Source organism: Anopheles darlingi, chromosome 3 (assembly GCF_943734745.1).
Source record: "Anopheles darlingi chromosome 3, idAnoDarlMG_H_01, whole genome shotgun sequence".
NCBI classification, from domain to species: Eukaryota; Metazoa; Arthropoda; class Insecta; order Diptera; family Culicidae; genus Anopheles; species Anopheles darlingi.
In genome coordinates this window covers 50284542-50308961 of record NC_064875.1, presented here as the reverse complement: position 1 = coordinate 50308961, position 24420 = coordinate 50284542, and the positions used below count along the sequence as shown (strand labels likewise).

The window sequence follows — 24420 nt, the reverse complement described above, 5'->3', positions numbered from 1 at the left end:
GCGGGCGCGCGCGCGCGCCACTATTCCACTGGCACACTGGTGGCTGGTGCCCATCTGGCCACTCGCCCAGACTCACTTTAACCTTTCCCGAAAGACTCATCGTCTCGCCCCCCCTCCCCGCATCTTCGCTACTTACCAGTGATGATCAGGCGAGCCCGAGGCTCGGACCGTTCGATATTAGAATATAGTTCTCCTCCCTCCTATCCGCGACATTGAATATTTCACTCACCCCCACATGGCCGCGCGACGGAGACGGAGCGCCATGCACACGGTTTGACTACTATTTTGCGTGCTGCGCGACGAGCTGCGAGTGCACTTTGCGCGGCGGTGCAATACTACTGCCGGCAAATGGGTGGCCTAGTGCCTAGTAGGTATCCTTTGCCGTTCCGTTCGCTACATCTTCACTATATAAAGCTGACCAATTAGCTCCATCAGCATCCAGTATCGAACGAACAGTTCTCTACTAACGAGCTAAACCAAGTGCAGCAAGTGCCCGTACCCGTGATTGCAATTCACACCCCAAGCCCTATTCACAAAGGTTCAAATTCAAAGCCCCTTCCATCCGGAAAAATGTTCAAGTTTGTGTTGATCGGAGCACTGTTGGTGGCCGCCGTTTGTGCCGCACCGGCGGACAACAAGCCGGGCCAGCAGCAGCAGGGTCAGCAGGGCCGGGATGGGCTGGATCAGGCGGAATCGGCCTGGAACAATCAGGCCGGCTGGAGCGGCCAGAACACCTGGAACCGGGATCCGAACAGCTGGAACCATCCGAACGCCTGGAACCACCCGGGAGCCGGTGCATGGAACGCAAACACCTGGAACCGCGCCGGATACAACAACCGTAATGAGAAGCGAAGTGGTCTATTGTGGCGAGCGTCTTGCTAAACTCCTGCCCGGGAAATTTTCTTCTCTCTTTCTCTCTCACACTCTCTCGATAGGTTACGATCCGGCCAACCGTTGGGGCGCTGCTGATCCGTGGAACCGCTGGGGCGGAGCTGGTGCCACCGCCGGCTGGAACAACTATGGCGCTGGACGTGCCGGAGTGGCTGGAGGTGCTGCCGGATGGCAGGGCGCTGTTGCCAACCGTTGGAATGCCTGGTAAAGGGGTTGGGCCATGCCGAGCAGTGATGTCCAGTGACCGGAGGAATCCGTTTTGCACCAAGCAGCTTCCCTTCTTTCAAATCCGCTTTCCAGTTGTTCAATAAATATTACAATCAGCACTATAAAGAGTTGGAGGGTTTATCTTCTGGCGAACTTTATTGGATGGAATGGTGTACATCCGAAAATTTTCCTAAAACGATAATTCTACAAAACGCTTAACTGATGATTGAGTGGATCATAACGAAGCATGTGTTGGTACATTGTTGCACGCATAAAGATGTTAATCTTTGTACTGAGAAATGATCTAAAATTTTCTTTTCTCCTTGCAATTCGCTTTTACTTATTATAACTGAGGAAAATCTGGATTAGATTAACTTTCTTTGACCTCATAGGATGTGTGGTTAAAACACCACACAGCACATTTGTTTGTGGAGGTATTCCAAAGATGCACCTAGAATGATTTAATTTTTTATCTCAATAGTTTTTTTTATCTGTTCGGTTAGTTTTAACATTGATAGTTTCGGAACGACTTCTGATTGCATGAATGAATAACTTACACTTCGGTCAATGCATAAAATATTCTTTTGCACTAGGACAATGACTCGTTATTTCAATCATTCCAAAGCACAACTGCATAAACTTTCTAAAGTATTTTGATAATATAGTCGTCGAAGAGTTATGCAATAAGTAAATTGTGCAAACTAAGCTACAAACGAAACGCAAAAAAGAATTTGAGATGTAAATCTTACCCTCATATGTCCTCTATTTCTTTAATTTCGGATAGATATTTGAAACTGCGTTCTTGATAATTAAATAAATGAAGAGCACTTTTTATTTAATTTAGACAACCAATCCGCTCAGTGAGAGTGTCCTTCTCAACCGTGTTGTGGCTGTCCGTGCTGATGCGTACGACGATGCTCGTACCCTCCGGGACCATGGCCGATCGCAGGGATTACTTGGGTGTGCTTGACCGCATGATGATTACTACTACCCACATGTGCAACTCCGGCGTGTGCAACACCGAAGCTAGAAGCGTGGCTTTGCGCCCCAAAATGAGTCGCTGCTGCTGCTGCTGGTGGTGGATAGTTTTTCACAAACTGGCCACTTCCATGGTTCGGGGGTCCTTGTGGTACGCGTTTCGGGCCTACTTTAATTGGTCCCGAGGAGTAGCTAGCAGCTTGCGCCTTCGTTCCAATGTGCACCACCGGCGGCGATTTGACAACCTTGGGCTGCTGCACATTACCGTGGTTGTGGCTCGACGGTGGACCTCTTTTCGGGACAATCTGACCTTGCCCCGGGCCGTAGCTACCTGCGCTATGGCTGGGCATTTCCACGAAAGTCTTTCTCGGTGGGTAAGAATTCGCCAAAACCTGCCCACAAAGAGCACACATCAGTGCAGCAACCTGAAAAGAAATGCAACAACAGATTAAACTCCTGACTTCTGGCCACCGCACTGCACCGTAATGCGCGTTCTTACCAGGACGTTACTCATCTTGCGAGACGACGCTTTCTTTCTTCCCACGGAATCGGAATGCCAACCGGCGGCCCTGGAAAGCGGAGACAGTGTGATGAAAGTACCGACCGGTGCTCACAGTTTTATACGAACCGGTAGTGTCGAGGAATTTCAGTTTTCCCAGCTTTCTTGCCGATTCCCGGCAGCTTTCCAGCATTTTAACGGTCGGTCCCCTTAACCGTCACCCCTGGCGTGCAAAAAAAAAATAAAAAACCGACCGGACACCCGGGCCGACCGGGGCCATGATTATCAGAAGCTAAAATGGAAACGCAGCGAAAAGAAATTCATAAAAAAACAGCTTCACAAACGCTCAGAAACTGGTTCGATTACGCGAGTTCCAGTTTCTATTTCGTTCATCGATTTCCAGCGTTCTTCCCGGATGATCGCGGTGCGCGGTGGGTCGGTGGGAGCGGGTGGGCCGAGAAGCAAGACGCATTCGGCGAAGGAAACGGCTCTCCAACGGTGAATACCGCGCCAGCACACTGATGATGATCCGCTCCAGAACATTGAGCGCGACCAACCACACACACAACACACAGGACAAGCAAATTGGCGTCTCTGGCTACTATCAGACCACCACTGGCCCCTCGCGGCCACCTTCGCACAGCTTACCAAACGGCGTGCGGTGCGCGTTGTGCGTCGTGATTCTTGGCGTTCGCCTCTTCCCTCCAGCTCTAATCTGCGCGGTAAAATTAGCTCTTAGAACGGCTAATACAGGGGTAACAACAACAACACGACAAAAAACCTGTCAGACCGGTTCGGTATTTGGTAAAAGATTCTTCTTCGGCCGCTCCATCTCCGACTCCTCTTCGCCACAGCTCCTTTCGCTCGACGATTCCCCTTTTGCGGTTCTTGTTCTTGCCATGGCGCCGCGTCTGCGTCTTTGCTGGTTTTACTACGGACCTCGCGACAGCCCGCCTCCGATGCCGGCCGGTTTTGCAGGGCCGTAGGTAATTAACCAAATTTCTGATAACGACACAGACGAATGCGAGAGTCAGCGTTCTGCTTGAGATCATCGTCAAGCGTACAAGGGATTTTTTTTTCATTATTATTATTTTCTTCCACCGACCAACAACATGTCCATTTCTGCATGTCTTTAATTACAAGAGTCGTTACAAATGCCGGTACGAGCACCTAACGCCCGTGTGTGTTTGTGTGTTTTTTGTTGTTGCAATCATGATGCCACATCTTAACGATGTTACAGAACGATGACATCATGCCAGGCCGGCTCAATGTCAATGATAGCGAGAATATGCGTCTTGTCTTTTTTTCCATTCTTCAGCAACACCAACCGCTCTCTCTGTCGTTGACTCGCGTTTTGTGGACCTGTATTTGTTTTGGGCGACTCTAGGAGCAGATGTCTTGCTTCTTCCATAATCGAATCCATGGCTTCTTGCAGCATCCATGTCTCAAGATGCTTCCAGTATTTGTAAACAAACATCATCTGATAGGGCGAGTATGCAAATCACGGCGTGGTAACCCGCGGCGCCTATGCGCTTTAGTTTCTACCACCGAGATCTTCTTTTGCTGTTACGGAACACAGGGGGGAGGTTCGTGATATCGTTTGATGCGGAAGCGAATTGAAGAGACAAATTATTTATAAAAAAAAAGGGTAAATCACCGGAATAGTTTATTCCATCCTTTCTACGAGCTAACGATGCGTTGATTAGTATCCGTGTGTCTTGTACCCTTGGTGACCTTGACCTCCGTGTCCAGCCTTGCCGTGTCCAAAACCACCGTGGCCACCGTGCTGTCCACCGTGCTGATCGTGGGCTAGTCCGTGTCCGCCCTGTCCTCCATGGCCCTGCACTCCATGGCCCTGTACTCCGTGTCCATGGCCTCCCTGGAATCCTCCATGGCCTCCATGACCATCGTTATGGCCATGACCACCTCCATGACCCTGACCTAAGGCGACAGAAACGTAAAGTTTCACGTAAATGAAAGTAGAATTTGCAGCCCGGTAGAACGTTCTATTCGGGTTAAACTATCGCCGGATTTAACGTCACTTGTACACATGAGTACACGACGGCCAAACGCACTGTTCGGGACTTACCTTGTACGCTAATCACAACCGCAACCAGCAACAGGACGAACGAAACCTGCAAAGAGAAACCGCAGAGATAGATCGAAAGTAATTCACCGTTGCACACATTTTCACCGGACCGGAGCTCACGGCTGGGACCTGCGAACGTACCACAAACTTTGCCATGACGGAGATGTAACTTGTTTCTTCTCTTCAACAAACAACGGGCAAAACGAATACGAACTGACTTACTGTGTGTTCTGTAGGGAACTGACGAATCTGATCCCCGCCATTCACGGCTTATATAGGCGCCTTTCGCCGCGGCATGATTCTGGCGATTCTCAAAAAAAAAAAAAACAAAAAGCCCGAACCCGTTTCGGCACATCCCTGTAGAGGAAGCTGTATTTGTGCGTGTTTGTGGGGTCCATCAGGTGCATGTGTTGCCGGTCGGTTTAGCGCTCAACCTCGGGTCATCTTGGTTTTGAGGGCAAACTGTAGATTGCGGCTATCGCCTTAGCCCCACATGTCCACCGGACAATAACACAGGAAAACCCTGAGCATCGTCACCGCGCCATCCTGTTCTAACCAACGAAAACACGACAACCGGTTTGGCTGTGTGTAAACAAACTTTACATAAAATCGTTAAAAAAAATCCCCCAGTTAATGTTGTTGAATGAGATGATTTTTTTTTCTCGATCTTTTATGAAAACACTGATACCCTCGTTGCGTTGCCAGAGCAGATTGTAGCAAAACACACAACGCCAAAAGATGACGATTAGAACGAGCTTGCCTGATACCGGCCTGTTTGCGCCTCGTTGATACCGGCACGGGTTGAATGTCGTTGCGAAATGTAGCGTCTACATCGTGATCGCGATGATCGCGTTCTACATTTACTCGTCATCTTTGCGGGTGCGCGCGCGGGCGCGTTTGTGTCCTGTTGGTGCTCTGATTTTGAGTTTAAGCTATATGGGGGGGCCTCCAATGGTCCAGTAGTCTATCATCGAAAAGCTGCAACTGATAGCCCACAATCAGTTCTAGTTATTCAATCCACCTCTAGAGCCACGAGCCAACCAGCTGCCGACTGTTTATGGGTCAATCGTTAAAGAAGTTGCTCAAAATAAAAAGGTGTACTTAAATTGTGTACGGATGATGTCATTTCAGACCAACGGAAAAAAAACGATTTGCTATTAACTTCAGTTTTGAAGATGATCTTGATATATTTAATGTATGTTTCAACGGCCAAATTGGGCAGATATTGATTACATCGCGACTTCGCCGAAGTTTTAATCGATCAATTTTTATTGTATGAAAATTGTGTTTTGTAGGCAACGAATAACATATCAATTTCAATGCAACAAACTCTATGTTTCTGTGTCGTGATATTTCTCTTTCTATACGGTTGTAGATATATCAATTTTGTGGGTCTTCACCTACCACAAAAGCAAATCTTTTACGCAGATCTCGCCTATGATCATGATCATCTATCTCGGGGAATCCTGGGTTGAATCTATAAGGAAGATAATTTAAAAACAAAATATTTGCTACTAGGTGTTGTGATTTGGGATCACTTTTTTTTACAACGAAGGGCGGGAAACTTTCATAAACAGCTCAGGGAATGGTAGATTTTGCTTCCGATAGTGTGGAATGTTTACACACTAAAACTCTGGATGGAACGTTCGTATTCGTTTTCCATTTAAAAGTGGTGTCTTATCGATGTAATAGCATGCTTAGGATTACGACTTAACAGTAAAATGTGTTTAACTTACTCGGATCTATTCAAGGAAGTAAGAGTAAATTGCATATTATATGATTTTTTATAACGTGGATACGCGAAATAAATACTTTATGGCTAAATCAGAAAACTCGTATACGTTATTGTTGCACTTTGAATTATCAATTTATTGCGGTATGTTCATTTCAAAGACAACACGTGTTCTAAAATTACCGAAACTGTTTCATTTACTTTTAGATATATCAATCTCAGGGCTTCATTCCTTCGTTTCTAATCTCCTTTTCAGGCATCATCTTTTGCCTCATGGTGTTCTTTATGATTGGCCTTGCTAGGCTCCTCTCCTGCGCTGTGATGGTGGCCCTCCCCGTGCTTATGATGTCCTCGATTTTCTCCGTGGTCATGGCTATGGTCGTGGTCATGATCGTGATTATGGTGATGTCCAGAATGGCCGCCATGCCCACCGCATTTTCCATGCGAACCGTGGTTGCTACGTTCTGGGGCATTTTCTGTCTCGTGGCTCGCTGTAAATACAAACAAACACAACCAAATTAATTAATTGATTATTTTTTATTGTCTTTCATTGTTATCTATTACATACCTTCAACCGAAGCAACGGCCAAAATGACAACTAGTGCCAGAAGCAGAGGACCCTGCAAAAACGATTCCATACTAAAACGTTTTACTCCATCACTTAATCCGTAAATATTTGCTTAAAACTTACCCACAACTTCACCATCTTTTATGATTATTGTTTTTTAAATTCACAATCGCTCACCGCAAACGTGTTCGATTCCAATAACGGACTGTTTCCTTCGAACGTTTTACTTGCTTCTTTTATAGATCGAGCACAGCATACACATCATCCGATTGATTACGAGTATCTATGTCTAATCAGTAAGCAACCTATCTGGATCCTAACCCTTGAGATTGCTTCTCGGAAAACTAGCTCGCAATTGTTATTATAACATAAACGATCGGATTAACTGATACCATCAGTAATAATGAATATTCTTATGAATTGTTATCAAGAATAGATTTAGACTATGCTTAGCGCAATTCGGTTTTCCAACATTTAATTTTGAATTTCTGTTTACTAGGCACGTTAGGGAAAGGGAAGGTGTCGCACCACATTTGATTGAACATCAACGGGGGCGTTTTGCTTTCTGAGTCCGATTTCCGGTTCCTGTGATATTCCACTCATAAATAGAGCTAAAATATAGTTTTCAACACTAAATACTTTGACCCTTAATTTGCTATTGGTATTTAAATTCGCCTCGATGATGGAGCAATACCAAGCCGTTATACTACCCAACTGTCAGCTCCACTGATAGCGCAGGGGGTCAGGGTTGCTTGATTTGTGATGTACTAAAAAGGGTGACCCAACGTATCAATAGTTTAAATTATTTTCAAACTTCAATGTTGCTTGTTGCCTTGCGATTGTTCGCATCTTCTGAACCTTGGTTCTCGATCGAGTGCGCGTCGTACCGTCGAGCATAAAGTGTACGTTATGTTTTTCTTATCTTACCATTCGCGGATCATGAAACAGTGGACTCATTTAGCATGACTTGCCAGAACTTGACCGCACTGGATCGAAAGCATTCACATGGACTTTCATGAGATCGATTAGATATCACGTACAAATTAGTGTAGGTAGGTTTTTTGTCAAATTTTATTACAACATTTGCATTTCTAGCAATCAGTGTGATGGAGATCACATGTAGAACTTCCTAAGTCGCTGTTTACATCTATTAGGGAATCCTTTTTTATAAAATAGTTGTTTCAAACTCTTCTTGATCCTGATTAGAAACTTTTAAAGTAGGGAAATCACTGCTGCTATCGTCACTTGAGAACGGAGATATGGAATCGTGGCTTGATACCGAAGAACCGCTATAATCGTGAGGACTTGAGAAACTATCAGTACCTTCGTTTGAAGACGAAGAGCCGCTATTACTGTTATAGTTTGAGGTACTAGTCACAGTGTCACTATCCTTTCTTGTTGACGAAGACCCGCTATCACTACTGTAGATTGAAGGTGAATGAACGGTAACCGTCTGCTGGCTAGTGGGCTGAGTGGATGGTGTGGTGTATTGTGGCGGTTCATAATTATTCCCATCAACACCTTGGCGATTCCCATCATAAGGTCCACCATGTCGCCTTGTACCGTCGTGGTGGTGGTGGTGGTGACCACCCTTTCCATGATCATGATGACCACCTCCACCATGATGACCACAGGTATGGTCATGACCACCATGCTTATGATCATGGCCATGCCAACCACCCTCTCTTCGATGTCCGTGGTGGGCTGTAAATAGAAGATCATAATGCTATAGTACAACAATCACTAACTAACACTTCATTTCAACATTTACTCACCTTCAACGGTAGTAACGGCCACCATCACAACCAGTGCTAGAAACAAGGGAACCTACGATTACGAAGAATGTTAGTCATCGTTTACAGATCAATGGCATATTCGATCGCAAGCAAAATACATGCGAGGATCATTTTAAAACATCTATGAGAACTTACCAATAATTTCGCCATTTTTTAGCTTTTACTTTCTATGCTCTCTCTCTCAACCAACGCAAACGTGTTCGATTTCAATAACGGACTGATGCGTTAGAACGTTTCACTGCCTGCTTTTAAATGATGCAGCGATGAACGAAAATCACATGATTCTATCATTATGCTATATCAGCTCTACGCGTTTGCTGTAATCGTCTGGTATTTCCCATCGGGAATCCAGTCCAGGGAAGCATTGATGGACACGAAGAAGTGAGCGGTACGGCATAATCATTCCTTCTAGAGTAGAAACATGTTTTGGTCACGATGAGCAGGGGAATATGCAATTCAATCGTTCCAATGAAGCCCATCTACCAATATAACAATCAACCGCGCTGATGGAACAATTGATGAATGACGCACGCCTATCTAAAATAAATATAACACTTCTATACCCAACTGTTCGCCTCTTCTTTATGACAATAACAGATAAGATATCACCCTACTGCTTCCAATTTATTTAGTAAATAATAATAGTCAGCCGAGTCCGTTAATTTTGTAACTAATAATAAGAAAACAACAACATGTTCTTGGGTCACTCATAAATCATAGTCCTATAATTTTTACTTCACATTTCACGCATCTTTCACCGTGCTGCTTAAGAAAGCAACATTCTCTGTTTTCATTAGAAACATTATCACATTGTGACGAGACTAAAACCAAAATTCTATTCTACCGAAATTCGACGTAAATGTTCGTTCTAGGCTCGGTTGAGAGATAACACGGCTTGGGTTCTTCAGGGTTAAGCCAAGAATCAAAATAAGAGTGACTAATTGGCAAAACCACTTGGCAGAAAACCAATTTGGCAAGTACGTGGAATAATCGACAATGTCGCCAATAATCGACAATGTCATACTTTTCTCGAATAAGCGAGGCCGACATAAGACTTTTCATCCGTAATTTTGATGGAAAAACATTTTTTAAAAAAGTGCTTCATTATTTCCTAAACAGAAAAAATATCTATCAATAAATGAAACATTTTACGGTTATATGGGTATCGATTATACTAGTTGTGGAATTATCGTTTCCATTTTCGAATTAGTATTCATTCTCCAATCGAAGAATGTTCTGGAATGAACTTCCGATACTCAGTGCTACCAACATTGGGACAGCAAAGAAGAATAGCTCTGCAAAGCACCATTTAAAGCAGGTAACAGTTGTCCTGCGATCATCAGTATCAGATCGTCTGCCGGTGTGTAAAGTACAAATTGTGTTCCTCAAACTTTTAAAGAGATATAAAATAACACCGCACAAAATGAACGCTGCAATGGTAAGTATCCTTTTCCTTCCCGGTTCCAAGTTCCAGTTTCCTTCATTTAAACTAACTTCTCGCCTTGTTAGATTGTTTTACTTTGCATTACGTCGGTTTGTGCTTACAGCACAGGCCATGTAGGAGGAACCGGACACACGGAAAAGGTGTCGCATGAAGCCCACTCGTATGCCGCGGCAACAACGCCCGAAGCACCGAAATATCAACCAACGCACCATGGAGGCTACGAGAAGCATACTGCTACTCACGTTGGCAAGGACTCCCACCATCGCAGCGAGGCTCACCATAACGATCTTCACTCCAGCAAGAGCCTGCATCAGCAGCAGCCGAAGGACACTCCCCATGGTTATGCGACGACGCATCACGGACCTACCAAAGAGACCGCTTCATCGCACCACAAGACTGGATACGGCTATTGACGAATATGCCTATTCAATACTGAGAGACGACGGCTGTCCTCACAGCTAAACGGCTGTACGATTACTAGTTTAAATCTGACTTGTTAATGTATGTAATTTGTGTTTTTTTTGTATGTGTTTTGCGTGAAAATAAAAAATGATTCCAACGTAACGCCCGTTTCATCTTCTAAACTGCTGAGGAAAAATCGTTGTGCAATAAAGATTACAGGTTCATGAAGCACAGCAGCAAAAAGCAACTCTACAACCCAAGCCGATCTTTTACAACTTACATCAATTTTGCACTTGAATAGCCTGGATATTTTTTTCTTCGCTTCTTCATCGGAGGACTTTGCACTCCATCAGATAACAGTTTCCGTCCGTTAGATATGCATTATGGAACTAATCGATGTGTGATTCGGAAAATCTGTTGATGTGTATGAGTAGGTATTAACCAAAGCGAAGGTAAGCTGCATCAAGCGCACGCGATCTTCTTTCTACATACTTTCGTTTTCTAAAATCTCAGCCATGCAGTTCGGAATTGAAAAACCGTGAGAGATTAAAGAAAACTACCTACAAATCATTGTGCATTAATCCCTAACCTAATGATCTTTGAAATGATTGAAATTTAGCTTTCTCGCACCGCAAACCACATTGTGATAACGATCCAAAATGTAATATGGGCTACGTTTTTTATTGAAAACTAATCGCAAAAGGACGAAAAGGTATAAAATATGTAAAAATTTAGATTAAGGGTATAGTGCAAATTTTGTATAGGTTTTGCAGCGGCACAGATGTAAGGACATTTGGTTAAGCTTAAACACCAAAAAATCAGAGCTTTCACGAACACATGAGATGGTACAGCGCGTTACAAAAATATATTCACATTTATTCACTTCACATATTTTTGAAATTCACGAAATAATAATTTTAGTAAGAATTTCATGCTTTTCTCGGTTATTGAGATCGATAGTTGATGTTTGAGGAAGTTGGAAGAAATATACTGACCTTCAAAACCCACCGCTTATGATGTTTGATTAAAGTTATGGACTAAAGCTTATTCTTGACCTTTTGTTTAAATCTGCAGCTGTGTCAGTTTGACTTCGATTGATGTACAAAATTCACAGCATAAATTTGAAATGATCAAAATTTAACAAAAAAGTTAAAATAAATTTTTCACGGCTCCATCGATTTTTCCAAATGTTTTTGACCACATATTCGTCCATCGTATTATTGCAGTTCGCTGAATTGCTGAATTTCGAACAATGTGTTCGGCGTGCGTAGTTTCAGTCAAAATTGACTCGACCATGTGATTTTTTTTTACTTCGGAATATCACGAAATATTCGCGAATCTTTCTCTTCAGAAGATTTCTTTTTCTAGACGAAATAAGGGTTTAAGTTAAATGTTAATTACAAAGAATTAGTACGAGATTAACGGAAAATCCGTGAGCTTTCCGAACACCTACCATTGAATGGCAATTACCGGCATGATCTCTTTTATGATCTGCCGATTTTCGATGATTCAATTTTTATGCCGCGAAAAGACCGTATACATGAATTTGAAGCATAAGATCTGTGCTAATCTATTTCTGTTAACAAAACCCATAGCTGAAGGACATAGAAATACTTAAGATTATGTAGCATAGCAACACTATTCAACGAAGTTTAATTCAATTTAAAAATGCAGATGATTCAACCCCGCGTTATGATAATTTCCCTTTTGTGTTGTTGTCTAATAAGTTCAATAATCAATAAATAAAAAGTAAATCTTAACCGATTCGTTAAAAAAAAAATCGCTAAATTACATTTAAACTACTTAATGATTACTCGAAAACGTGTCAGTACTTAAAACAGGAACTATCGGGTACTTTATTAGCGAAATTAACAAACATACACGTCCAAAATACTGATCAACATTGAACATACATGTTCCTCCCAAGCCCTCCCCTCTCATCTTCACCACCTCTTTCCCCTAGATTCCGCCTAGCGTGCCATTCGTCAACGATGGCTCCAGCGGGAAGGATTTTCCAAAATTATTAAATATCGTTTCGTCCATCAGCAGCCCCCCGATGCTGGCCGTCATGAAGCACACGATCGAGCCGGTAAGGAAGGCGCGGAACGCAACCGACGTGATGACATTACGCTTATCGGGAGCCATCGCACTGAGCGTACCAATCATGATGCCCATCGAGCTGGGATTAGCAAAGCCACAGACGGCATAGGTTGCGATGGCGGCTGATCGAGGCTGAAAACAGAGAAACGACTGTCACTGCTATCCTTTCACATTACCTTCTCGTCTCGTTGCCCCAACTTACCGAGATAACTTGCTCCTTGATGAACTCTCCGAGGCGCTCGAAAGCGACGAACTCGTTCACGATCATCTTGATGCCGATCACTTTGCCAACATAGTAGCTATCATCCCACGGCACACCCATGACGTAGGCGAGTGGCCGGAAGACGGCACCGAAGATGTTCTCCAGCGAAACATCATCCCAGCCGACCCGCATACCCAACCACCCCAATACGCCGTTCAGGAACGCGATGAACGCCACAAACGCGACAAGATTGGCGATGATTCCAAGGACGAGCGGTGTGGCCGCATTCGCACCATTACTGGCCGCATCCAGGACAGACGAATCGGTGCTAGCAAAACAGAAAGGAACACTCGGATTAGATGTCACGTTTTCCACGGAGCGGGGACGAGACCGTTCGGTGGCACTTACGATTCCTCCATCTGGATGTTGTCGGATCGCGTTTTGCTCTCCTGCGTCTCGGGGTAGATCATTTTGGCGAAGCAAAGAGCCCCCGGGGCCGCCATCACGCTCGCCGTGATCAGATGGGCCGGGTTCGCACCGAACGAGATGTACGCCGCCAGCACCGTACCGGAAACGGTCGCGAATCCCGAAGTCATGATCGAGTGTAGCTCGGAGTGGGTGAGATCTTTAAGGTACGGTCGGACCAGCAGCGGCGATTCGCTCATCCCGAGGAAGATGTTGGCGGCCGCGATCACACTTTCGCACACGGTCGTCCCAAGGAGGGACTGTAGGATCCAGCCGAGCTTCAGGACGACCCACTGCATCGCACCGAGGTAGTAAAGGATCGAGATGCAGAAGCTGAAGAAGTAGATGACCGTCAGGACGGAGAAGGCAAAGATGGCGAACTCGTTTTCGCCACCACCGACCAGCACCTGTCCGTAGACGAAGGCGGCACCGGCCGAGGTGTAGTTGAGGAAGGTGGCCACCTTATCGCCGACACACGAAAAGATGCTCCGGCCCACCTCCCACCGGATGCAGAACAGACCGAGCAGAAACTGAAAGACGACACCCAGTACCACCGGTCGGAAGTTGATGCGCGTTGGATGCTTGGACAGTAGGAAGGCAATGATGAGCAGGATGACCATACCGGAGAGCGAGATAAGCCGTTCGGTTTGATCGCGTGTTTCGAAGTAACAGAACACGCCGAATCCGGCCAGCACTAGGCAGACGGCTCCTAACCGGATATACCTTAAAATGGGAATGGGAAATTCGCAAACATATTAGCAAAAGGGACATCTTGAAACAACCTTCGAAACCTTCTCCTCACCATAGCTGCGTGATGCGCCCGAGGAACTTGGACACCGGGCGAACGATCCACGATTTGAAGTGGTCCGACAGTAATGGCTTCGCCACGTGGTAGTACAGTAGCCCCAGATACACGAAACCGACGAGTAGCACCAACATGCCGTAACCATCGCACCACTGCATGCCACACGTGGTTTCCTCTGGCGGGAACGAAGGGAGGAGGGTAGGAGGAAATGTTAAACAAACGAAAGAGGATTCACCGCGTGCCCGGTGGCAATACGGCGACCTCATCAATCAAACTTACCATACTCCAGATAGTAATTGGTGGCAAACCCGAAAAACACAATCACCACAACGTTGAGCAGGACGTAGACACCGAGCTTGATGTGATGCCGATGGTGCTCGAGCAGTTCGGTGAATCGGTCGTACCGTCCCGTTGCGCCTTCCGTTCCTTCCGTCCGTTCCACATAGTCATTTGCACCATTTGGACCGGTGGTCAGTGATGGTACATCCTACAAAGATGCCCGCGAGCGTTAGTATACGCACACTCACACACACTAACTCACACAAAACTTCAACCCTAATTGGAGGAGCCTGTCTTGTCTTGTGGAGTGCCCCAGTACCTGAATTGGACCGGCACTAAACAGGAACTGGTCGGAAAGCCGAAAAATATAAATGCAATTGAGATAAGGTGTGTCGTCTGGTACGTGATAATGACCCATTGTACCGGCGCACGATCACCACCTCCACCGGGGGACCGTAAGACGACGTCAGACCGAACAGGAACAGGTTTATAGGGAGATAATACGACGAAAAACAACCCACAAAACCACCCCGCAGCCGGCGGCATGGCGATGACTATGACTATGGGCTTTGCAACGATGGCGGGGTTTAAGCTACTTCTTGACATTCTTTTTGGCAAACTTCTGTGCAGTTGTTACGTACCTCCACGATAGTCGACGACGATAGGCCGTTCGATTTGCGTTTGGTAAGCCTGGAACCATCATCCTGCTAGTGGATAAGCCAGAGAGAGAGAGCGTGTCATTTCGAGGGGAGGTCATTGATCGTGAATCGGAAGCCTTTACAGGACGTACCTCGATCTCCGTCATTACGAAGGAATCATTCTGAATACCGCTCATGGCGTGTGGTTTTGCTGTCGCTGGTTATACCGATCAAACTCTAACAAACACTCACTCTGGTCTCACTCACGGGCGATTGTCTTAGCGGCAGAACCTCCTCTGCTGGCACATGTCGCCCTGTACCCTCTGTGTTGATTCGGCTCTGCTTCTCCGCTCTGGAAGATTCACAAGAACAGAACCACCTGGGGTTGTTAGAATGCAGCACTCTTGCCGGGGCTCACGAACGCACTACTTGGTCACAATCCCATTCCTAACACCAGAACGCTCTAACGACGTCTGTGGCGGCGACGGTGGCGGCGGCCACAGAGTTGCGAGCGCGCGTACTTTTGCTCGGGCTCGAGCTTTGCGTCGTCGCGAAACTTGTTTTGATTCCGGCCACCACCAACAGCACACACACACACACACATCCGATGGCGACACGATGATGCGCCACGCACCAGCATCTACCCAAAACAGGTGTCTCTGTAAACACCGGGATCAAGGCGTTATGCGAGGAGTGTGAGCATAGAAGAGCGACGCCATGCCAATGATGCTCGTTCCATGCTAATGGCCTCGTAACCGGTGAGTAATCCAGTCGAATCACTATCACCTGCGAACTCATTATCATTCAGTACGGGGCGCCACCACCACCTCACACACACACACACACCCCTTTCTCTGGCTTCTGACAGTGATGTATCAGATGGAATGATGGGGTACGCATCCGTTATATCTCTCTCTCTGTCTCTCATCCCATTCAAGTTCGACCTTCGATGATGAAGTGCTCGGTGCCACTTGATGCCACCAACCGTTGAACCGCGTGTTCCCACGTGATTAGGTCCCTGGTATGTCCGGTCAGACAGCTGGTCCCTGTTCTTGGGGCTCTATCCCTCTATGCCACTGCACTGCATACTACTCTGCTTTGGTATTTCAAGGGGAAACCCCTCCTCTTAGGCCACTCTATGACGGTGAAAACACTTGTGGCTGCTGCTACTGCTGCTGTTGCTGTTGCTGGTGGTGGACCACGCGATCCACGACACAAACACAATGAATCACAACGAGCAAGGTCGCACATGTGCGTTCGTGAGGTTGCTTCATTCTGCTCACTGCACAGCTGCGGTGGCGTCTCGTGTAGCCACCGACGGTGCCACCTCGCGCCTTGGTGGGGGATCTACTCACCTGCAGCTTAACTGCGTGCAACTGCGAGGGATCGAGGTTCACCGGTCACCGGTCTGTTAATCGGGCGCCGGTTTCAATCAAACTGACCATCGAGTGGATTGCTACGATGCTTCAAATATTGCTCCACGGCGCGCGTGTTACGTCTGACGCGGTACACACACACTCACAGCAACAACAACCACCCCCTTCTGCCATAGCATCGCGCATCTTTTGATATCTCAGACGCCTTGGAACAATGGGACCCCTCGTGTGGGTGTCGATGATACTGGCGAGCCCACTAGGTGCTGGGGCAGAGGTGCAGGCTACGCGATAACCACCGCGATGGTACCGGAGCGCACGCGCCCACCTCGTAGCACCCAGCGTTATTGTCGTCTGCGCGAAGCAGCTCACAGCGGCGCGTGATAAGAACTCGCCGTGCGGTTGATTGTCGTCGCGTATCCTACGTTGTCGTCAGTCGCTATTACCGTTCGTCCGGGAGCTGATGGTACGCTAGTGCCTCCTCCGATAGGTAATGCGTAAGCTCAAGACTACCTACTAGACTGCCGGAGACGCGATAAAAGTTGCATTCGTGTGGTTCCCTCCTATCGTGGGCCGGGCGTTGCTGTATTGTGCTAATCGGACTTTCGGTATTAAGATAAGACAACCAGGATGTACCGGATCGAATCAGAGCGGTACTTTTGGACGGGTGAAAGGGTCGATTTCTTGCCGTTTGTTCCTATCTTGCGGCACGGTAGCTAACCAAATTGCAGCCAAGGTGGCCAAGGTACCTTATCGACCATGGGGTGGCTTTCGAATGGAATTGAGTTAGGCGCTTGTCGGTTCAGGTATAAGCTGCTTCAGCGGTGATAAGGTGATTTAACAAGGTGATTCTAAAATATCTGCATGTTAGAGTCTGATGAAATCCAGTATTGAATATTGTGAGGTGAACGGAACGAGAAAAGTTAGATTACCAACAACTGATAACGAAATCAAAACTAAATCCGTGGAAACTAATTAAAATCAATAACCATAAGAAAATGGTACTTTATCGGCACTTAACTTCACTTTGGCACTTTTCATATTCGTAAGATGATTGAATTCGTAGCGCAATAAAACATTAAAATCGAAATAAACATACAGCTCCGTAGTTTAGGGACTGGTGCAGACCCATTTTTGATAATTTTGCATGCCCTGCCTTGCATGACTTGCCTTGCTGCATCGGTTCCAGATGAAAATGGGGGAAATTGCTTTCTTTGTTAGGGAACATTCACGGGTTCTGGATCATCAATTATTATGGATTATTTATTTGTCATGTTCTTAACCGTAGCTACACACAAGAACGCCATCTTCTTACGATTGAACGCTTTACTTTAGACATTTTTAAATTTCCTCGCCAGCCGAAAAACATCAGTACGCAAGAACCGTACTGTTTGAAAATCGGCAAAAAAGAAAACAGCGACCACTACATATCCTTACTGCGATTACAAAGTAATGTTCACTGTAGCTGAAATGGGTGGACACGCCGGCACACTCTTATGTCCCTGCTCTCTGGGTATTTACAAAACTCGTGTTTACGAATATGCTGCAGTGTGACTCGTTGCCACGACCTAAAGTTAATACGAGGGAAGAGAGGTTAAGCAAGACATCGCACATGGGGGGAATCCTGCCAATTAAATGTAAGTCCTGGGGCTAAAAATCAGGGAGGGAGGAGTAAGCTCACTGAAGCAGCAGTTTAATACAATAAATACATTACATCTAGACATCTACATGAAAGACTACACCACCGTATGCCAACGGTCCACGGGCGATGGCACGAAATTGAAAGGATGAAGAGGATGGATGTTCCTGCGAGAGAAGAAAGGGAGGAAATGAATATTTACACGAGTATCCTCCATTGGCGCTCCATCTGTTCGCGTTTCCTGGGCCTGGGCCAGTCCATCACCGGTCGGTCAAAGGGTCGGTCAACACATACAACAAACTGTACGCGTGACGGTGTAAAGCTTAACCATCGCAGCATTAACCACGCGGTGTCCGGGACTGTTCCGTTCCGCTCCTTCGATCATCCGATCGGTATCATACTCATACTACGGACCGCTCCCTTTTCACTGCCGTGCCTGAGAAGCAACTTAAGTACAATATACTAGAAAGCACAGGAACTCACAAAGGGCGGGCCGGAACAGGAACCAAGGAACAGAGTAAAGGGAAAGCGGGGGAGCGGGGGTGGTATCTTAAAGAGGAAGCGCATTGTACCGGGAGCCCGGTGGTGCCCTGTCCACCGTGACCCGTGCCGGGGAAGTTTTCTAACATCTAAGAACCCTACGGCTAGTGCCTAACCGAACTACAACCTGTTAAAGTGTTACCATGGCTACTGCTACTAGCGCTAGTGCGGCTACTTTGCTCCTGCTCCGGAAGCGGATCTACCACTTCGCACCAATGACCACCACCACCACCCGGGCCCGGGCTTCCTATAGTTGCCGATCTTCCATCGAACCGGAAGCGATCGAATCGTACGCACTGGACCCCGAGACAGATTGGTTCTCTTCACTTTCCGCTGACGACGAAAGGGGCGTTTGGGCGCTGCTGGCATTGGTGCGGTGACCCAGATGGCGGCGCCTTTTCTGTGACAATTTCACTTCGATCGGGTGCTGCTGATGCTGATGCTGGTGCTGTTGCTGTTGGTGTTTGTAGTGGTGGGTAAGTTGCTGCTGCTGCGGTTGATGATGGTGATGATGATGATGCGGTTGCTGGCTGGCGGTGATGATCATGCCCGAGGTGCCACCGTTGATGCTGCTGCTGCTGCTGCGCTCGGCCCGACTTTCGACGTCCTGTTCCTGGTCGTACGAGTTGCTGGAGTAGCTACCGGTCGTAGAACCGTTGTAGGGATGGTAGCGCACATTGTACCCGTAGTGGTGCTTGGTGCGATACGTACGATGATTGTGATGCATAGGCTTGTGAATAGCGATATCTATTCGTGGCTGGCTGTAATTTGGTTGAAGAATCACACAAACAGCGTTAGTCGTTAGATTCCCATCCTCCAGGTAGGGGCGAGTAGTGGCAGCAACACTTACTGTGGCACATTGTCCATTTCATCAGCGGTCCATGCAAGTGATTTTCGGAAAAAGTTCCATGGTAGTGCGGTTGTTGCTGTGAGGGACGAGATCGGAGTTGGAGAAGAACAATAATTAGAGGGGTTACTACTAAATGGTGGCAAACGTTAAACGACAGCAAACGAACGCCAGACATAAAAAAAAACTCAAAACGGAACAAGTCAAAGCGAAGTCAGTAATGCAAAAATCCTAACAGTCGCCGTACAGTTACCATTGCAAGGCAGACGCTTATTCGGCTAAACTTCGCAAGGGAAAAAGCTGAATAAGACTTAATAAATCAGGCAAACACGATCTAAACACACACACAGCAAACGTAGAGGTTATAATTAAAAAGGAATTCTCAAAAAACAAAATGCAAAACACATCAACGAACATTAACGGTCAAACAGTGTAAGTAATCAAAGAAACAAAACGAGTAGTTCACACCAGAGCTAGCAGTAAGCGAATTAGGCAGCAGCAGCAGCAGCAACTCTCTATCTTTGTGGCATGACGATGGCATCCGAAAAGCACGCAACTTACGTCCAGTTCTAGGTAACGTTACCTAAACGTCCTCTGATGGCTGATTGCGATTTTCTTCCGTTTCTTGTCGAGCAATCTACTCTGGGTTGGTCAATTTTTGCTTTTCTAATAATTTTTGCGATCGGTTTCGAGCTGACCGGAAATTTGACCAACGGCATACGGTTGAGGCGTCTCAAGGTCTACGGTGCAATGCACGGGGGCCGATGCCGTTACGCATTGATGCCAGGACAGCGCCATGCGCTTCTCAAAAAAAGGGCAAAGAAAAAATCCTATCCAAAAAAACCGTCAACACAGCGCTGCTCAGAATAGCTGCGCAGCTCGAGGTTTGGAGGTCTCAGGCGCACTACTCTGTCGTCTGCATCGGAAGCACCGTTTGGTCCCGGGGAGGCGGGGGGAGGTTGGGCAACGCATCTGGTGCAAGCCTCACGAAAGCGCCAGCTAAGCGTAATCCTTCGCCGGTACGAAAGGGCTGTTGTGGCTGTGTCTAGCGGTGGATCGAATGTCATCGCGGCGAGCCACCACCACGTAGCAGCGTACCCCAGGTACTATTCGCGCCCGAATGAATGAAAAGTCACGCTGCTGTCCGCGCACACATTCGTCTAGAGCGATATCAGACGAGCAGCGTCGCGTGGTGTTGCGATCCTGCCGTTGTCAGCCGGTTATTCTACACCACAGACAGACCACTGAGCCCGCGCAGTCGGTCCGCAGACGGTGATGATGGGTTCCTTAGCATTGGTACGACGATACCATAGACGCCGTACCAATCGACCACGCCAAATGCGTAAACAATCGCGTGGGAATAGTACACCGCTGGAATGTTGGGAGGTCTCCCATAACACACACACACATCGCAACACCTGGCGGCGCCGGTGCGCTGGTGGCGCTTTAACCAATAGTTGTTTACAACTATTAGCCACCGAAATTCAGTGAGCTCGTCGCGAAATTGCGTCGATCAAAAGACCCGAATGCCGGAATGTTGGAAGGTAAACGGGCAGCAGCAACAGAAGCCAGGCAGAAGCCACACACACTTACCATTGGTTTTACTTGCCATCGAGCAGTCGGGCGGCTGGAAGAAGTCGGACGCCTTCAGTGGGCGATCCTCCTGATCCTCGACGTCGATCGCGATGCCAAAGTTGCGGTTCGGCTTGTCCCACAGCTTCACCGCCAGCAGCGTATCCATCGAGATCCAGCCACGGTACGACTGGGTGATTGTGATGCTGCTGCAGATGCGCTTCTTGCGTTCCGGTGACGGATTGTCTAACGGCAGAACGACCAGAGACAGAGAGAGAAAACCGGTGGTGAGAGCGAGTGCCCTTCACTGTTTTCGACCGCTGTGCGCTGTTCGCCGGGATCTTACCTTTGCGGTTCTTCCGATAGTACACCGAGGCCGTAATGCGGATCATCTGTTCGGCCGGATTCTTGCAGTTGTCCGATTCGCCGCGTTGGTTCCGCGTCGCGGTCGAGTTGATACCGTTCATGTACAGTCTGGAAGCAGCCAGTAGCCCGGATTAAGGTAAGGTACTTTAACGGGAGAGGGGAGGTGTGCATCCTACCTCAGTATTGCCGAGTTGACGGAGCTGTACTGCTTGTTGGGCGCCAGGCGGAAGTACAGGTTCCAGGTGTTGTCCTCGTTCCACTGGCTCATGTTGGTGTTCTTCGGGAGCTCGCAGACGGCCGAGAATGCCATCTCGTGGGTAGCACCGAGCTGCCCGGCACTGTCATTCCGCATGATGTTGCTCTCGATGTTGTGCATGATGTTGTGGATGATCTGGTTGGCGTATCTGTGATGGAAGGAAGGAAGGAACGTCCACGTCATCAAGTCAATCATCATTGGATCCGACAACACACACACGCACGCACACACGGTGCATATATCCAGCAGCTCTGCATTGCCGTCAGAAGGCGGTTCAGCAGCCGCTCGATGGAATTTGCTTCCAACAACGCCCAGCAGCAGCAGCCAGACGGGAAACATGTGCTGGCAATTGAAGCTGCCGGAGTGACGCGCCATCATTTTCATAAATAGCTCTCACATGCCCACAGGTCTCGCGTACCGCCACCACCCCTCCACAACGCTAGACAGCGGCTAGACGGTTGCGTCTCCAGCATCCACCCCTCCCTCTTCCCATGCTCTTTGCCGAATGCTGCTGCTGCTGCTGCTGCTGGTGCTGCATTCCATTCGCCAAGGTCTACGACATGCACGCGAGACGCGAGAAAAACCACGCGCGACAAATCAACCCCATGCCCCCCTGCTCGGCCGCCGTCGCTGACGCCGCCGCCGTCGTCGTCGTCTACCTCATCGCATCTTGCCGAGACCTACGGTTCATTCTGGGCCTCTGTCTGTGCGAGCATTAGGTAGAAGGTACAGCCTTCTAGGCCGGCTTCTCGGTCGGTGAAGCGGCTTTTCGCTGCTAGGCTAAACTATTCATCCCCCTGCCCAAGGGCCCCCGGGCCAGCGAGGGCGCTCTATTCAAAACTATCCGAGTCCAAGTCCTCCTGCTAGCTCCCGCTGGAAGCCGATGCACTTCTTCAAACACTTCAGCAGCAGCAGCAACAGCAGCAGCAGCAGCAGCGGTGGAGGATAGTGGCAATCAGTGTGCTCCCAATGGTGGGACCTATCTCATGTTGCAGTATCACTGCCCTCGCTGCACCACACCACCAGACGACGAACGTCGGGAGAAACGCTAGCGAATGCAGAAGAGCGAGAACGAGAGAGAGAGACAGAGTGAGACGCAAACGAGTGCATCAGCGTAACTGCAACTCGACTGCAACCGAACCACCAGCAGGGCAACGGAGACACACGGAGGGAATGAAGCAACAGAAATCGTCCGCCGATCGCAGCGAGCCGACCGCAGACCGCAGTGTTGCCGTGTCTCGCTCGCTGTCTGCCGGCTGTCTAGACAGATAGTTGTTCATTATTATTTATATTATTACAGCCCGGGCGCCCGGGCCTGCCGGTCTGCCGGCCTGCCTGGTCGGTTGGTCGGTTCGACATGCTCCAGTCTTGTGGCTGCTGCAAACGCCACACTTCGGGGGGAGGGCTTAGCTGTGGCCGAGCAAAGCAGCAGCGGCGTCGTTGTCTTTGTCGCAGAGTGTGTTGTGTGCAGGCTAATCATGGCAAAAAAAAAACAACAACAACCGGAAACAATTTTCCACGTATGCTCCCCGTTTTGCTGCACCCGCAACCCTGCTGCAACGAGATCACCTACATTCCGAAGGACCGACCGGCCAAGACTTAACCTTGAAATGGTGCCTTGTTTTCCACCCAAAGTGCTGCTGCACTCCACCCAGGGATGCATCCTTTTGTGTTGTTGAGCAGTGCGTTGAGTATTGCGTCGTTCTGTTCTGTGGCATCTTTTCAGTGCAACATCCCTCTCCCAGATGCAGCCCTTATCTGGTTTTCCACGATGCACACTTTAGGTGCTAATGATGAGACCCCCAGCCGACAGGAGACGAGCCAGGCGTCCAGATTGGTGTGTCCTCTTGGCCGTATGCGTTATGCAAGCCGCACGCCGTCGTCGTCGTCGTCGTCGTCCTGTGGGAACCCGGGCGTTGAGGGCCCCCTTCTTTTTTGTAGGTTATGTTGCCACGTCAAGTAGGCTCTGGGCCTGCATTCCTGACGGTGAGACGAGACGAGAGGCAAATCACGCCGACGTTCGCACTGCAATCGTTGAGTGCAATCGGTGCGGTCCCAAGGTCGGGGTCGTTTCTACAAAGTGCAATCTGGCACATCTGGCACTGGCGGGCCGCTTAGTTGGCGGGCACATTGTCGTCACTAGGCAGCGTCGCTCGATGATGATGATGATGGAATGCAGACCAGCATCGCATCTGGCGTTTCGTTCGTTTCGTGAGCAACGTGTTCCCAGCAACAAACACACCGGAGTGGCTAGTAGCAGATGGCTAGAGCACGTCATCGAGACATCGATGTGATCCTCTCAACCACCTCCCCCCCCGGGGGGTGGGGTGCTAGAATGATCGCGACGAGCTTCGTGCGCACGCCAGACACGAAGACGTCGGCCACCATTGGTATGGTCACTGACTTTTGGGACCTTTTGCGATTGCGAAACCCTTTGGTCCGACCGCTACCACCACCAACGTCCCTAGGGCTCATCGTCAGCGGACTGTCAGCGGGCCGTGTTACGCCCCCGTTCTCGCTTTCGCTATTCTAGGAAAACCCATTCATCAGCTGTTCGTACCCCTGCACACACACTCACACACACACACACACACACACACACACACACACACACACACACACACCCGGGAGATGAAGTTGATAAATCGTCTAAATCACACCCACAAGTGGACGTGACGGTGCCGATGACGGACGGTGAGTTCATTCAAGCAGTTTAGAGGGATGCGGCAGCT

The 24420-nt window shown here is 48.1% G+C and overlaps 8 protein-coding genes across 11 annotated transcripts in view; 2 read left to right on the top strand and 6 right to left on the bottom strand.

The window, feature by feature from the left end:
• The first annotated feature begins 443 nt into the window (after positions 1-443).
• On the top strand, positions 444-1224 carry LOC125957256 (bifunctional endo-1,4-beta-xylanase XylA-like). Its single transcript, XM_049689826.1, has 2 exons — positions 444-838; positions 936-1224. The coding sequence occupies exons 1-2, from the start codon at positions 571-573 to the stop codon at positions 1097-1099; spliced, it is 432 nt and encodes a 143-aa protein (XP_049545783.1). The 5' UTR covers positions 444-570; the 3' UTR covers positions 1100-1224.
• Positions 1225-1915: 691 nt separating this feature from the next.
• LOC125957102 (uncharacterized) lies at positions 1916-2643 on the bottom strand. Its single transcript, XM_049689532.1, has 2 exons — positions 2576-2643; positions 1916-2501 (listed from the first exon to the last, which is right to left on the bottom strand). The coding sequence occupies exons 1-2, from the start codon at positions 2588-2590 to the stop codon at positions 1974-1976; spliced, it is 543 nt and encodes a 180-aa protein (XP_049545489.1). The 5' UTR covers positions 2591-2643; the 3' UTR covers positions 1916-1973.
• Positions 2644-4204: 1561 nt separating this feature from the next.
• Positions 4205-4922, bottom strand: LOC125957101 (uncharacterized). Its single transcript, XM_049689531.1, has 3 exons — positions 4806-4922; positions 4665-4710; positions 4205-4516 (listed from the first exon to the last, which is right to left on the bottom strand). The coding sequence occupies exons 1-3, from the start codon at positions 4818-4820 to the stop codon at positions 4278-4280; spliced, it is 300 nt and encodes a 99-aa protein (XP_049545488.1). The 5' UTR covers positions 4821-4922; the 3' UTR covers positions 4205-4277.
• A 1580-nt stretch (positions 4923-6502) lies between these two features.
• LOC125957275 (uncharacterized) lies at positions 6503-7225 on the bottom strand. The gene is made up of 3 exons (XM_049689867.1): positions 7088-7225; positions 6965-7016; positions 6503-6887 (listed from the first exon to the last, which is right to left on the bottom strand). Exons 1-3 carry the CDS (start codon positions 7100-7102, stop codon positions 6649-6651), a joined length of 306 nt encoding a protein of 101 aa, XP_049545824.1. The 5' UTR covers positions 7103-7225; the 3' UTR covers positions 6503-6648.
• Positions 7226-8094: 869 nt separating this feature from the next.
• On the bottom strand, positions 8095-8982 carry LOC125958027 (uncharacterized). Its single transcript, XM_049691118.1, has 3 exons — positions 8896-8982; positions 8740-8791; positions 8095-8668 (listed from the first exon to the last, which is right to left on the bottom strand). Exons 1-3 carry the CDS (start codon positions 8908-8910, stop codon positions 8130-8132), a joined length of 606 nt encoding a protein of 201 aa, XP_049547075.1. The 5' UTR covers positions 8911-8982; the 3' UTR covers positions 8095-8129.
• Positions 8983-10068: 1086 nt separating this feature from the next.
• Positions 10069-10762, top strand: LOC125957742 (histidine-rich protein PFHRP-II-like). The gene is made up of 2 exons (XM_049690630.1): positions 10069-10198; positions 10270-10762. The coding sequence occupies exons 1-2, from the start codon at positions 10184-10186 to the stop codon at positions 10615-10617; spliced, it is 363 nt and encodes a 120-aa protein (XP_049546587.1). The 5' UTR covers positions 10069-10183; the 3' UTR covers positions 10618-10762.
• A 1673-nt stretch (positions 10763-12435) lies between these two features.
• LOC125953698 (solute carrier family 28 member 3) lies at positions 12436-16571 on the bottom strand. Of its 4 annotated transcripts, none has more exons than XM_049683415.1 (8): positions 16451-16571; positions 15248-15447; positions 15099-15164; positions 14458-14665; positions 14176-14353; positions 13317-14096; positions 12909-13236; positions 12436-12838 (listed from the first exon to the last, which is right to left on the bottom strand). In XM_049683415.1, exons 2-8 carry the CDS (start codon positions 15290-15292, stop codon positions 12566-12568), a joined length of 1878 nt encoding a protein of 625 aa, XP_049539372.1. In that variant the 5' UTR covers positions 15293-15447; positions 16451-16571; the 3' UTR covers positions 12436-12565. The 4 variants fall into 4 exon arrangements, with proteins under 4 accessions (XP_049539372.1, XP_049539370.1, XP_049539374.1 ...); XM_049683413.1 differs by lacking the exon at positions 16451-16571 and adding an exon at positions 15522-16415; XM_049683417.1 differs by lacking the exon at positions 16451-16571 and adding an exon at positions 15522-16415 and having other exon boundaries at positions 15099-15161.
• Positions 16572-17791: 1220 nt separating this feature from the next.
• The window catches only part of LOC125955575 (protein anachronism), an 8576-nt gene continuing 1947 nt past the window's right edge, over positions 17792-24420 (bottom strand). The window contains exons 2-6 of the mRNA XM_049686711.1: positions 21609-21836; positions 21413-21540; positions 21088-21312; positions 19498-19573; positions 17792-19408 (exon numbers count right to left, since the gene is read on the bottom strand). Of these exons, the coding sequence (XP_049542668.1) occupies positions 18895-19408; positions 19498-19573; positions 21088-21312; positions 21413-21540; positions 21609-21836 (1171 nt within the window). The 3' untranslated portion in view covers positions 17792-18894. The remainder of the gene's footprint in view (positions 19409-19497; positions 19574-21087; positions 21313-21412; positions 21541-21608; positions 21837-24420) is intronic.